This window comes from Nelumbo nucifera, chromosome 4 (genome assembly GCF_055504915.1).
Source record: "Nelumbo nucifera cultivar China Antique chromosome 4, China Antique-T2T, whole genome shotgun sequence".
Taxonomy (NCBI): domain Eukaryota; kingdom Viridiplantae; phylum Streptophyta; class Magnoliopsida; order Proteales; family Nelumbonaceae; genus Nelumbo; species Nelumbo nucifera.
In genome coordinates this window covers 14,457,233-14,472,134 of record NC_142652.1, presented here as the reverse complement: position 1 = coordinate 14,472,134, position 14,902 = coordinate 14,457,233, and the positions used below count along the sequence as shown (strand labels likewise).

Here is a 14,902-nt window from a genome sequence, read left to right as displayed (position 1 = left end):
CATGCTGGATCAACTTGATGAAGCTGTAGTCTTTTCCAAAATCGATCTCAGGAGTGGTTACCATTAGATCAGGATCCGTCCCGGAGACGAGTGGAAAACAACTTTCAAGACTAGAGATGGATTGTTTGAATGGTTAGCCATGCCCTTTGGACTAACTAATGCACCCAACACCTTCATGAGGCTAATGAATCAGGTATTGTGCCCTTTTATTGGTAAGTTTGTTGTGGTATATTTTGATGACATCTTGATTTACAGTAAATCTATCACTGAGCACCTAGGACATATCAAAGAGGTCTTGAATGCATTAAGGGAAAACAAATTATATGCTAATTTAAAGAAGTGCACTTTCATGAGCGATAATTTGTTGTTCCTAGGGTTCATTATAAGTAAAGATGGAATTAAGGTGGATGAGGGAAAAGTGAAAGTCATTAGGGAGTGGCCGACCCCATCAAACGTCACAGACGTAAGACGTTTCCATGGGTTAGCAACTTTCTACAGGCAATTTATCAAACACTTTAGTAGTATTGTAACTCCCATCATTGAGTGTTTGAAAAAGGGAAAGTTTCAATGGGGAGAAGAAGAAGAACAGAGTTTTGCTCTCATAAAAGAAAAATTATGCACCGCTCCTATCCTTGCATTACCAAGTTTTGACAAGCTATTTGATGTTGAATGTGATGCCAGTGGAGTTGGCATAGGGGCCGTATTATCACAAGAAAAGAGACCAGTTGCTTTCTTTAGTGAAAAGTTATGCGAAACCAGGAAGAAGTGGTCCACTTATGATAAGGAATTCTATGTTGTTGTTAGAGCACTGAAAACTTGGGAACATTACTTAATTGCTTAAGAATTTGTTCTCTACACCGATCACTAAGCTCTTAAGTATCTCAGTAAGCAAAAGCAGTTGAGGAGTGACCTGCATGCAAGATGGTCTACTTTCATTGATAAATTCCCATACAAGATTGTGTATAAGGCTGGACAGCAAAACACAGTAGCCGATGCTCTAAGTAGGCGTGTAGCTCTCATCAAAACTCTCAGCATTGAAATTGTGGGCTTTGAATGCTTGAAAGATCTGTACGCCCAGGATGAAGACTTCAAACAGGTGTGGGAAAAATGCACAAATCGACAACCAGCATGTGATTTCTACATTCATGATGGGTTCCTTATGAAGGGAGAACAATTGTGCATCCCTTGCACCTCCCTCCGTGAGAAGATCATCAGAAATCTACATGGGGGTGGATTAGCAGGCCACCTCGGGAGAGACAAAATGATCAAAGCAGTCAAGGGGCGTTACTACTGGCCTAAATTAAGGAGGGATGTGACCACTATTGTGAGTAGATGCCATATCTATCAGACAGCTAAGGGACAGACCCAAAATACCGGCCTCTACATGCCCCTACCTGTTCCTACTACGATTTGGGAAGACCTGTCCATGGATTTCATGGTAGGCTTGCCAAAGACTCCAAGAAATATGGACTCCGTCTTCGTAGTGGTTGACCGATTCTCCAAGATGGCTCACTTCCTCCCATGCAAGAAGACCACAGATGCAACAGCGACAACTGAGCTATTTTTCAGGGAGATTGTCTGTTTACATGGGGTGCCTAAAACCATCACATCGGGCTGAGATACGAGGTTCTTAAGTCACTTCTGGATGACCATGTGGAGACTATTTGATTCATCATTGAATTTCAGCAGTACAGCCCATCCACAGACAGATGGACAGACAGAGGTGGTAAATTGGACCTTAGGTAACTTGATCCGCAGTATCTGCAGGGAGAGACCGAAGCAGTGGGATTTTTCCATAGCACAAGCAGAGTTCGCTTACAACAATGCAGTTCATAACTCTACAGGTAGATCCCCATTTTCCATTATTTATATGAAGGTACCTAACCATGCGTTGGATTTAGTGAAGCTACCCAGGGTACCCGGCCTCGGCGCTTTTGCCGAGCAGTTGGCAGAATAGATACAGTCAGTACAGGAAGAAGTGCAGCAGAAACTGGAGCGAACCAATGCAAAGTACAAGATTGCAGCTGATAAGCATCGACGACACCAAGTGTTTGACGTCGGTGATGAAGTCATGGTGTTCTTAAGGAAGGAACGCTTTCCCGTGGGAAAGTATAACAAGCTACAGCCTCGGAAGTATGGTTCGTACAAGATCACGAAGAGGATCAATGACAATGCTTACGTAGTGGACTTGCCAGATCACATGGGTATTTCCAAAACATTTAATGTTGCTGATCTTCATCGTTATTTACCGGAAGTGACACTTGCATATCCCGATCATTACTCGGGGTCGAGTTCTTTCCAAGTGGGGGAGAATGATGGAGGGCCAACTCACGACCCATCGAACCAGCCGGCGACAACCAGGGAGGAACACGCATTGGATAAGGATGTCTAGAGAGATGCATGCAGCAGATAATGGTAATGGCAGATAAGATCACGTATCCAACCTGCGTTGGACGATAGTGGCTATCGGACAGTGTACGTCAAGTCTAAGTCCTAGTTGTTTTACTTGTTCTATTTTCCTAATTATTCTACAAGACTATTAGTATGTATTATAAATACTTCAGTTTCTAAGCTCAATAGACACACAAGAATTTTCTTCGCCATATTTCCTCTCTACTAAGGCTATGCCTAGTTTTCGTAAGGCTTCAAGATCGAAACCGATCCGATCGTCCGGGTGCTTGCATAGTCAGCCCGGTCCAACTCGTCACGCTGCGTCACTTACAAGTGTTAAGGGTTTTGTAATTTACACACACGAAGAGGCCATACACTCTATTTGAGTTGTTGCCAATGGTGACTTTATTGAAGTGTGAGAGGCAAGTTGCAGAGGATAAATTCTAGAAAAGGAGACTGAGATTATACTAAAAGATACTTATTGATCGTGTAATTTGCAATGCTTGAACAAATGTTATAAGGAGGGTCAACGTGATAAGGTCCACGAAGCACAACAAATACAAAATACAACCACAGAATTCGGAAGGATTTTGAAAAGGAATCATCTCTAACCTCTGTAGTGGAACTTGGAGCTCTTCTCCACCCTTTTATACTTTAGATTGTTTTGTCTAGGAGGCTACAAATTCAATCTGGGTTGGCTGGTACCTGTTTCGACAGTTCAAAGGACTTTCATTAGAAAAATAAGAGGTTAGGTGAACGCTGAAAGTGTTATGTTTGTGTCTTGAATTCTTTGTGGTGACCTGTTTAATGAATTCAATTTGAATTAATTTGAGAAAAATCTGAAGGTAAAATTTCATAGTGGTTTGTGGTGGAAGTATAGGGTTTGGGCATAGCCCTTGCAGCGGTATGAACCCAATCCATATTCATCTTATAGGTCCGAACCGAATATGAAGAGTTACGTATTTTCAGGGGGGGGGGTTCTCTCTTGTATACAGTCTTAGTCTTGTGAAAGACGAGGGAGACATTGGGTGTATTTGGGGCTTAGGTTTTTTTTTTTTGTTTTTGTGAAGGCACAACTTTGTATTTCTTCTCCATTGCCAACTTTGTAGTGGATTTCTGTTCCTCCTTCGCCCGTAGACGTAGGCTATAAGTTGAACCACATAAATCTGTATGTATTCTCTGTACTTGCTTCTCTTTATCTCTGTTTTTACTTTCAGTTTGGGTGCCATTGGGATATATTTTCTTAGTTTTTTCCACAACAGGGCCATTGTTGTGTTTTGATGGGTGATGTGGGGTTGGGTGGGAAAATGAGGAATGTGTATTTTTGGTATTATGTTAAAAAGGTAAAGGAATTACTGGCAGTGACCAATGGGCAAAAAATAAATACTTTTTCAAATTTGTTTTATAGTGCTATCACTAATGTTGTACATTGCTTTAGGGCATAAACTAATCTGCCAGAGCTGGCCCAATAAAAAAAACCCTTCTTTTTGGATTGATGTTGTGATTCCAAAAACAAATGAAAATAAAAACATTCATATTGTTGAGTGCCCTCTTTTTCAAAATTTTTGACTTTTATTGCTAATTGTACTCTCTTAGATTGTATTTGAGATTCTGAGCATTCTTAAGGCTCAGTTTGAAAAGAGTACAAATACAAATATACAGTGCAAATACATACAAAATATAAGGTTTTACACTCTACATATTTGTATTTGTACTCCTTAACCTAATAAAATTAGCCATTGCCTTAAGGCGTTAAAAAAACAACATTTCAAAATAACTTTATACAATTTGTTCACCCAATATCCAAAGGACAAATCTAAATGGGTTTGTTTATACACATAACACATTACATTGGAAAGCAAGTAAATTTAACCAATGGATAAGATTCTCATAATGCATTGCATCATTTTGGAATATTTGTATGTAACAACCTGAAGTCCTGAACATTTTGATGATACATTGAAATTCTGAAAATATCAATAGAAATGTAAGAGAACATGGAGTTTATATTCTATTAGACCACTGAGACTCACGTACACGCGTGCACACATAGCACAGACAGCACAAAAGCCTTTGGATAAATTTAAACCATGTTTTAGACATGCGCGTATAAATTTATATTGAAGATTTTCTCAACCTTGGTCATAGCGTAGTTCTAATATGAGATTCTTACAAAATGGTCAAATAATCAAAGCCAGTTGGGGTTTACAATTCGTTTTCAACTTGGATTTTGTCCTCAAATTCCGTCATATGCTTTTTATTATTGCAATCCAAGTTACCAACTTGATAGGGAATAGGGATGTTGAATTGAATTGGATTATCTGAATGTGCATCGTCATCACAATGTTTTGGGCCTAGGCCTAACTTGAGAATCGAAAATCCATGCCCATCTGGTGTAAATACTTGGGCTGGGTTGGGTCTGTCGTGGTTTAAGTTGAAACCGCACAGGTTGCACACCCCAGCTCCTAAAATTTACGCCAATTTATTTCGGCAATTGAGGTTAGGGGAATGTCGTGGGACTTATTTAGGCTATCGTTAATTTGCCACGTGGAAAATTCTTGAGACTTTTAAGCCTGTTCAGTAAACGTCCCGACTAGCAAGCACCATCAACCTTCCATTTATTTCGGTTATTAGAATGAAATTTGGCTGGTCAAAGCATATCAAACTTGCTCCAACTACCTGGTTAACACGCACGAGTCTAATAATGTTGAGCCAGAAGAGGCCGTTGACGATCGAGTCGACTCGGACATACTTTCCGCGTGATCCGGACTACGAGTCTAATAATGTCCAACTACAGTGATTGCTTAGTGTAGGAAGCGCAAGAAGAAAAAGTGCGGGAAATTCGGACTCGCGTAACCGTTTATTCACTCACTTCAACGGAAAAATAGAGAGAGGAAAGGGAAAGAAATAAAAAAAGGATATGAGAGAGGCGCGCGATGTGCCCAAAACAGAATTTCAGAAACGAAAGAAGAAAAGTAGCCACTGAACGTGACAACGACGAGACCAAACGGGAGGGAACACTGAAAGAGGAAAGCAAATGAACATCGATTGTCTCCTCAAATCTTGAAACGAGTCGTCTCTCTTTCTTGACCTGTTGTTCTCTCTCGCCATGGAGGCTCTGATCGAGCTCTGCGACATAATTGCCCAGAATCCGGCACTATTTACCGAAAAACTTTCATGGATTTGCAGCAGGTGTCCTCCTCCGGGTTCTCTCCAGGTTGGGTCTTATAGGGTTACAAGGCCTCAGCTCAATGCGATACTTGCTGTCGCTAGATTTCTTTCCAAATGCAACTACCAGGCGGACAGCCGACCCAAATTGGTTGTCATCGAGTTTATTCGGTCGATTCCGGCGTCGTTTAAACACTCTTTCTGGCCGCAGTCATTTCCAATTGAAGCCATCTCTACGTTCTATTCTGATTTCCTAGGCTATATTGTCAAGGCAACTGATTTATCTGGAGATTTAGCCGGGGAAATCGCTAGTTTCATGGGAGACATCGTCATATCGGCTTCTACTACTAACGCTAACGACACGGGCATCTATAGGGCTTTCTTGATCGCTGTCTCGCAGAATTGCATGCCAATCGTTACTTCAGAAGCCGAGAGGTTGGTTGCTTGTCTTTTGGATCAGTTTGGGGTTGGTTCCCCGAGCTCACCTAGGGAGGCGGTACCTGCTGCTTCAGAGACGTCTTCAGCTCAAGATTCGCCACCTGCAGGGAATCATTCTAAAGGTGCGGATGATGCCACCACTCTATCCTCAAGGAATACTGTAATCAATGGTAGCAGCATTGGCTGGAAGAGCAGTATAGACCAAATGGGGATAAATTTCGGGTTCAATGATGGGGTAGGAGGCACTGCCCTGGTGAACCAACAAATTGCCGCTTTTGAAGAGGAAACTGTCGAGAGCCTGGAAAAGCAAGAGATTGCCTTAAGATTACTTGGGCATATTGTGGATAAAGTCCCCATAAAAGCCGGGCTTTTGGAGCTGGTGAGGATGGTTTCGAAGAGGCAGCTCCAATCTTTAACAGCTTTTCTAAAGGTAAAATAAAATTGTTTGAGCCTGATCGTCGTCTTTTTTAAGAAAACATTATCTCCTGTCTCTTACCAATTGAACTGTTGATTTTCTTGCAGATAAGGAAGCGTGACTGGTCAGAACAGGGGGCCTCGTTGAAAGCCAGAATTAATACAAAATTATCTGTCTTCCGAGCTGCGGCACAGTTGCAAATTAAAAGTCTTGCATCCATGGATTCCGATGGGAAATCATCAAAGAGATTATTGCTTGAGACACTTGCATTGCTCATTGATGCTGCAGAAGCTTGCTTACTTTCTATCTGGCGGAAGCTCAGAATTTGCGAAGATCTCTTCACTTGTTTGCTTTCGGGAATCTCACATGTAGCTGTTACGCGTGGAGGTCAACTGTTACGAGTTCTACTTATTCGCCTGAAACCACTTGTTCTGACTACATGTGCACAGGTACGCCTCTTTTTATGATCCGAGCCTTAGCTCCTTAGCCCAGAATGCAAGGCCCTGCAGTAGCAGCAGTACTGGACATTTTATTTGTTGTACCGTGCTGGCTGAAACAGGCTGATACGTGGGGAAACAGTCAGGGAGCCATGTTTGAAAGTGTCACAAAGACAAGTTGCGAGATTATTGAATTTGGTTGGAGCAAGGACCGCGCTCCTGTAGACACTTTCATAATGGGATTGGCTGCAAGTATTCGTGAGCGAAATGATTATGAGGAGCAGGTTGGTATGATGGTATCTAGTCTTCATTTTCTGGATAAAGTGCATGGATAGTTTTGCGTTACTTCCGTTGTCTATTGCTTAATGTTGGCTATATAGCTGTATCCATTTCTATGCCTTTTCAATTAATCTTGGAGTTATACCTTATTAACTTGTATCAACTTCAAGCATCATAGAATTTGAGTTTTCCAGTTATTGCTATCATGGCTACTATTATATTTTCAGTATTCAAGTGTAGGTACCAACAGTTAAACAGAACGGGGCTAAAATTTTCAATTCGACTATGCTATGTTTTTGAGATTAAGAACCTTATTTTACCTGTGTACCAGTGGACCATTATTTCAGGTCCTTCAATCCTAAAATCTCAAGATGCCTTCCATTTAGGATTTAGTAAGTATTAGCTTGACTTACAGTGCTGGTCCCAAGCCTCGGAAAAAGAGGGTTGTGTCAGGCTTGCAGCCATTATAAAAACCATTTTCCAAGCCAATATGAATATGAATCCTGAAATATTTTGTACAATGCTAGGGCATAAATTGCTCTCGATAGAGCACAACGGCAGGACAATATTTGTGTAGCTGATCCCATATAGTTGGGATTAAGACTTAGTTGAGTATGGTACTTCATATTCTTAATCAATTTTTTTTTTTTCCATAGTTTGATGTATAATGGAAAATTGAACTGGAAGTGCAATATTTCCAACATTTGGAGGTAAGAACATGGGAGCTTTGAGCTATCCTCTGAAATATTGATGACAGGGGATCTATTTTTCATTATTTTCTGTTATACATGTTTTGAAGGAGATCAATGGGGCTGTGAACTTTTAGCTTCTTACTAAATCCCCCTTTGGTTACTATTTTGAGATATGTCCCTGATATGTTGAGGGAGATAGTGTGTAATGTGTATCATCATGCCCTGTTTCTAGCTGTAAATATATATATTTTTTTCATTTTTTAGTATAGCAGGTTGGTATCCTTAACAGTTATATCCCTCCCACAAAGAATGGCAAAAAGAAGGAAGAAGAGAGACAAGAATGCAACTGGATCTCCTTGTCCAAAAGAGCTGGACCCACAAATATGACTATACAGGACCCAAAAACAGCACACACAATCAAAAAGTGGTACACCCAAAAAACAAGTAAGTCAAAAAAATGTCCTGGGAAAAGGACCTCCAACATATAACTCAATCCTATCCATGCCTCCCCTAGCCAAATTGGCAGCTAATGTTGGTTGATCTGTGAACCTAGTGGAACAAAATGTTTACATCAGCAGCCAACCCACTCTAAACCTCCCCCCTCCTTGATACTTCACCTTCATACACTAGATCCAAACATCAAAATCATATAAAGCTAGAAAGGGACTTTTGTGATGCATGGACTGGTATTAAAAATGCATCGTATTTGGTAGGGGCTAGCCTGTCTAGCTTTTTAAAAATGCATCAGTTTCTCTGTCACAAAATACAAATTGGTGCTGAAAAATAAAATCAGAACCTGAAAAGAAGATAAAAAAAATGTAGAAGGCACTTTACCAATGTACAGGAAAGCATATAAGTTTCATCTCATCAAGCCTCCATTACACTGCAATCCTATCTGACTTCAAACATGGATCTAAGCATGGAAAAATGTGAAAAAATGGAATTCGTAGAGAATGTCTACTTTTTGAAATACATAACAACTTATCATAATAAATGAATTCCTCCACAGAAATGGTTCAAGTGTATGGGACCCAAAATAGAAGTGGAAAAACAAAACATGTATATGACCTTGACAATGAGAGGACTATTAGTCCTACATGTAAAATCCTTGGCTCACCCTTTCTTTCTTCTTAAAGATAATCTGTTCCTTAGCCTTATTAAAGGCCACATTGTCTTATCTTCATACAGCACTTTCTTAACCCCAGTGACCCCAATATCAGCACAAGTAGAATTATCCTTGATCTCAAATCCATAAAACTCATTTATGGTAATGGAAACTCCTCTAAATTGATTAGCAACCTCCCAAAGTTCAGCTCTCTAGCAATCTGTGCTCCCTGTAGAACTGCTTGAACCTCTGCTCTAACAGTCTAAGTACATCTCCCACTCCAATTGGAGCAGAAAACAAGGCGACAATCTGACCCTCTACATTTCTAAAGATTCCTCCAATACCAGAAGGCCTAAGATTACCTAGGCTGCTACCATCAAAGTTTAGCTTGATAAAGTCTTCTTCAAGGGGTTTCCAATTTTATAGGCTTGTTCTTGACCAAGTAAGATTCTGCAACCAATTCCTAGTTTCTCCAAAGGTCATCAAAGGAGAATTGTGAGAAGGGATCAAAAGCTTTAGCCCAAAATATAGCCTTGTTCAAAATTCACTCCCAAACAGTAGCCTCATCCCTTTCTTTCTCGTTAAAAATCCTAGCATTTCTTTCTTTCCAAACTGTCCATACCATCACAGCCCTTTCACATCTCCACAACATTCTCCCTTTTCTCTTAGGCCACCTGAAAATAGTTGGGTCGAAGAGTCCACCAATCTGCAGTGGTATTGTCCACCTGCATCCAAAGAGACCAAAATCTTTTCCCAGAGTCGTACAACAAAAGGGTAGGACACTAGTAGATGGTAACAGATTTCTCCATTATCTTTGAAAAGGAAACATCAGTTTGGTGAGATACTAATGTTAGGTCTTCTCTTTTGTAGGTTATCTGTAGTGTTTAATTCCTAAGAGAGACTTCCCAGCAAAGCGCTCCCAGTTTAGCGGGGATATGGGTTTGGACCAAATTCCTTGCAAAAGAAAGGCCAAGGGTTAGGAATAGGGCACAACTAAGAGAAAAAAAAGAAGCACAAGAAAACAGGCCCAACGGGTTAGGAGTCCAGATATGAGAATCAGGTTTAGAATGATCCAAAGAAAGAGAGTCAAGAGTTTTGAGAAGTAAAGCAACCTGGTCAAGCTCTGAATCTCTCAAATATATCTTTATACTCCTGAAAACACCTGTAAACAGGTGTACCAGGGACCAAAAAATACGATATGCTCGATACAGGGCATATTGTATCGATACTTTGAATCTTGGCTGAGAGGAGACAAACCTCTGAATGGGTTTATTTCTAAAAAGGGATATAGAAATACAGGGAGGGAAAAGGTCCTTGAGAGTTGAATTACCAAGCTAGTCATCCTCCCAGAAAAGAACTCTATCTCCTGTACACACATCATACTTGATAAGGCTTAGGAAATGGGGAAGAATTCCATGAATAGCCTTCCACGGAGAGTTCAAAGTGCCCTGCCGAGAAACACTGACATCCCAACCGTTACCTGCATGCCCATGAATACTACCTATTACCTTAAGCCAGAGTCTCTCCCTCTCTAAAGGCCATCTCCATAGTCATTTATGCAACAAAGTTACATTCTTCTTTTCTAAATTGCCTCATCCCAAGCCCCCTTGCTCCTTACTTCTGCACACTAACTCTTATCTCACCAAGAGATCCTTTCTTTCTTCACCAGGCTCTCATAAGAAATCCCTCATTTTTTTTTGATAAGTCATAAGAAATCCCTCATAATCTTCTCTAATTTTGACACCTCCCTTTGTGTCAACTTAAAGACTGAGAGGAAGTACACTAGAAGGTTAGCTAAGGTAGACTTTATCAAAGTAATTCAACCCCCGAGAGACAAATAATTCCTCTTCTAAGCTGACAGTTTCTTAGTACAATTTTTGACAATTGGATTCCAAAAGCTTCCTTCCTGTGGGTTAGCTCCTATGGGCATACCTAGATATTTCAATGGCCAACTAGCAATAGGCATGGTTCTAAATATCAATATAGGCCGATACGCCGGATGGGGCATATCCATCTTCCGGACTCTGTTTAGCCAGACCATTTGCTAGATTCTTAGCAGATCTAGGTATCCATCTTTTGACTGGTCCCAGGTCCTTCACTAATTTTTTAGCTTCTCTAATTTGATATCTGTGCCACCATGGATCCTCTTCATTACTTCACAGCCAACTTGTTATTACCTTAGTCTCCTTCAATGATCAGATTATGTAGCCTATAAGCTTATCCTTTTCCAATACCGTTACAATAACCATAAGTTCTTCCCTCATCAAATCACCCACACCAATAGGTCCAAGTAGATAACCAGAATGTCTCCCAAGTGATTTCTAAGCACTCCTATAACTGATTTCTAAGGTTGCCTAGGCTGCAATCATCAAAATTCAGCTTTAAGAAAGGGAAATGTGGGGGCACCATACAGCATGTATTCTTGGCCTTGTCGGTGCAGAACTAGCCACTTTTCCAATTTTTAATGATGTCTTCTGTCATATATAGTTCAAAGAGCTCCACGGTTTTGAAAAGAGATACTATCAATAATTTTACTTATTTTTTCATTATCATTGAATAACTGGGCATTACTCTCTTTTCACACACACACACACCCCATAATATAGCCACTCTTACACATCTCCATATAACCCTACCCCTCTTTCTTGGATGAGTGATCAAATCTTCAAACAATTTTTTTAGGTCACTAGGAGGAGACCTCCTGCACCCAAACAACAAGAAAAAATACTCCCAAATAGCAGACAAATAGTTGCAGGAGATTAGCAGATGGAAAGAATTTTCACAATTGGCTTTGTACAAGAAGCACACATGAGGTGATATGCACCAAAGGTCTTTCTGTTGTAAGGTCTTACGTGTTTTTTTTTTAAATGAAAAGTCTCCCAACAGAATGGTTGAACCCGAGGTGGTACCAGTAACTTGTTTCCCTTCATGGCAAGTGGCAAATCAAGCCTGTAGAAGGAATCAGGCATCCTAGGTGGAAACCGTGGAATGTTTGGACCCTGCTAGCACTTTCTTAGGGCATAGATTCTTGCTTTTGTCCATGGGATGGAGTAGGCATGGGAGAGAATTTTAGTTGAAAGGGATTTACATAGGTGAGCTGGATGGATTTTGAAGCAGGACCTTGGCAGTTGAAACAGACACTATAGAGAGCTAGATCTTTGGCACTAATCTGAATAACTCATCTAAATTGTCTAATTTGTCAAGGAGGGACCAGGAAAGACTTCTATTGTAGTTGTGGTGGGGATGAATGCAATGCAATTTTTCAAATGGATGGATAATTTGTTGGTAAAATCTGTTGGTGCACTCTTATCCCATCTTAAAGATTTAGAGGCAGGTTATGTCAGTATATGTACTGTTTTATACTTTCGTTTTGATCAATAAAATTTAATGTTTCTGGTGATAATAGAAAAAGAAAAAATATCAAGCCTAAGTTGCTTATTTCTTCCTTTTTTTAGATCTTTGAAAGGAGTGACTGATTTGCTTTTCTCCTAAAGTGTCTTTTATCATCTTCTTCTATCAAGACCTAAATGGTACTTTTCCATCCTGTGCAGAGAACTGTGCCACCTTCTATGTTTTTGCCTGCAAATGAGTATTTAATATATTTGCTTTTGCTTCAATTCATGTTACTGAATGGTTTTATATATTTTTTCTTGTAATCTTGATCTTTGTGTTAATGTTATTTTGTGCCTTAAGTGCTTTGATTTAAACTTATAAGATATTCATGCCTTGTGTTTATTTCTTATTTTAGTGGTTTCTATTGTTATATGCTTATTTATTCTTTTATCAATCTCAGGATGGAAAGGAGAAACAAACAATTCCTGTTGTGCAGCTTAATGTTATACGCTTGCTAGCAGATCTTAATGTTTCTGTTAATAAGGCTGAAATGGTAGACATGATATTGCCTCTATTTATTGAAAGCTTAGAAGAGGGCGATGCTTCAACTCCTGGTTTATTGCGTATTCGAGTATGAGATTCTGTTTTTTGATCATATTTATTGTGTTCTTCCACCCATTTCATTTTTTGCCTTTTTTTTTGACATCATCAGGCATCTGGTGCTTTGGTCACTTGTGATATATGTGGGTTTTCAACCTGTTCTTGTTGAATAATTGCAGCTTCTTGATGCTGTATCTCACATGGCAAGTTTGGGTTTTGAGAAATCCTATCGCGAGACAGTAGTTCTGATGACAAGAAGCTATCTGAATAAAATTTCAAATATAGGATCTGAAGAAAGCAAAACGTTGGCTCCTGAGGCCACCACAGAGCGTGTAGAGGTTTGTACCTAATCTGGATATTCTAGGTCTAAAGAGCAAACTTGGATATCACTATTGACTTGCTAGTATTGAGTCTCAATTTAAAATGGATTCTCACTGGTTCAATCATGTTCTAGACTCTTCCTGCAGGATTCCTTCTGATTGCTAGTGGTCTTACTAGTCCTAAATTGCGGTCAGACTATCGTCACCGATTGCTGTCTTTGTGTTCAGATGTAGGGCTAGCTGCAGAATCACAAAGTGGAAGGTAAAATTCTATTTAATAAACAAAGAAATAAATGAAAGATAGGAGCTGAGATTGTTAATACTTCACATGGAATTTATCTTTTTGGGGTCATGCATCACTTAGGAGCCTTTTTGTGGTTGTAATGCTATTTCTAGTTGGTATTTTTTCTTGATTTTATATATATTCTATCCAAAGCTCGCATACCTTATACTTTAATCTTTGCAGGAGTGGAGCAGACTTTTTGGGGCCTCTACTTCCTGCTGTTGCTGAAATTTGTTCTGACTTTGATCCTACCATAGATATAGAACCTTCTCTTTTGAAGTTATTTCGTAACTTGTGGTTCTATGTTGCTCTTTTTGGCTTGGCCCCTCCTATTCAGAAAAACCCACTTCCAACAAAATCAAATACCACTTCGTTGAATGGTGTGGGAAGCATGAGTGCCATGGCTCTTCAAGCTGTGTCTGGACCATACATGTGGAATAGTCTATGGTCTTCAGCTGTCCAGCGTGTTGCTCAAGGAACCCCACCCCTTGTAAGTCGATATTAAGCATTTTGGATGACATTATTATATGTTTGGTTTATATTTTTGCACAAAGTGGATTTTGTTTGTTTACTTTTTGCTTATTGGTTGTGTTGTTACTATACTGTCAGCTTGTTCTTTTCATATTGTTTATTTTTAGTTTGGGCAGCCAGGGCACTCTTGTAATTTACCTCTTTTATTTTGATCTATTTAGTATAAATAACAGAAGGGGTGTCACCAGCCCAACTTTTTTCTTTCCAATCATTCTCTCCTCTTCTTCCTCTCTTCTCCTCCTCCCTTTGTTTTCTGTTGGTATTTCTTAGCAAAAACGTGGTATCAGAGCCAGGTTCTGGGCGATAGCAGCTTCCAGATCTGTCTATATAACTTAGAGTTTCCTATTTTTGGACTGTGAAGAAGAGTACACCTAATTGGCCTGGTCTGACCGACGGGTTTCCTCTATTTTGTTTCCTTTCTTGGTCATAGTACCAAGGAGACTAGTTTTGTGACAGTTAGATGCTGTGAAAAGCCATTTTTTTGGAGGTGTGTGCCTCATACAGGTGCTGTAAAGGGGTGTGTGACTCCTTCCTAGTTGGTATGTGCAGCCTTCTATTGCTGAATATGGTGTGTGGGCTGCTAGTGGTTAGAGTTTAAGTTTTTGGGATGTGCAGTTCTGGTGGTGTTCCAATAGATTCCTTGGTGTTCCATTAGTGTGCTTGATAGTTTTACACTCCTACCTTGACCAGAAGTGTTGGAAGTAGGGGGTGAAGTGTGTTTTTGGTGTGGCAACTCCTTTACATGGTGTTTGTAGAACATGTCTTGATGGCGCCTGACAATTCTGCCACTTTTGAGGTTAAATCATCCCAAGGGACAGCTGGTGTAGGGGCTGATAGTATGATCTTTCATATGCCAATCATCTCCTTGAATGGGCTGAACTATTTGGAGTGGTCGAAGGGCATAAAAATC

General features: G+C 40.0%; 1 protein-coding gene across 5 annotated transcripts in view; it reads left to right on the top strand.

Annotated features, from left to right (window-relative positions):
- The first annotated feature begins 5,200 nt into the window (after positions 1-5,200).
- LOC104608021 (phosphatidylinositol 4-kinase alpha 1-like) overlaps positions 5,201-14,902 on the top strand; it is a 139,209-nt gene continuing 129,507 nt past the window's right edge. For all 5 annotated transcript variants that reach the window (XR_016085420.1, XR_737043.3, XM_088902939.1 and 2 more), the window contains exons 1-7: positions 5,201-6,427; positions 6,520-6,861; positions 6,972-7,133; positions 12,719-12,889; positions 13,038-13,196; positions 13,313-13,440; positions 13,645-13,951. Coding sequence is in view for 3 of the 5 variants with exons in the window: in XM_088902939.1 (XP_088759065.1) it covers positions 5,501-6,427; positions 6,520-6,861; positions 6,972-7,133; positions 12,719-12,889; positions 13,038-13,196; positions 13,313-13,440; positions 13,645-13,951 (2,196 nt within the window). In the remaining 2 variants the exon portion in view is untranslated. The remainder of the gene's footprint in view (positions 6,428-6,519; positions 6,862-6,971; positions 7,134-12,718; positions 12,890-13,037; positions 13,197-13,312; positions 13,441-13,644; positions 13,952-14,902) is intronic.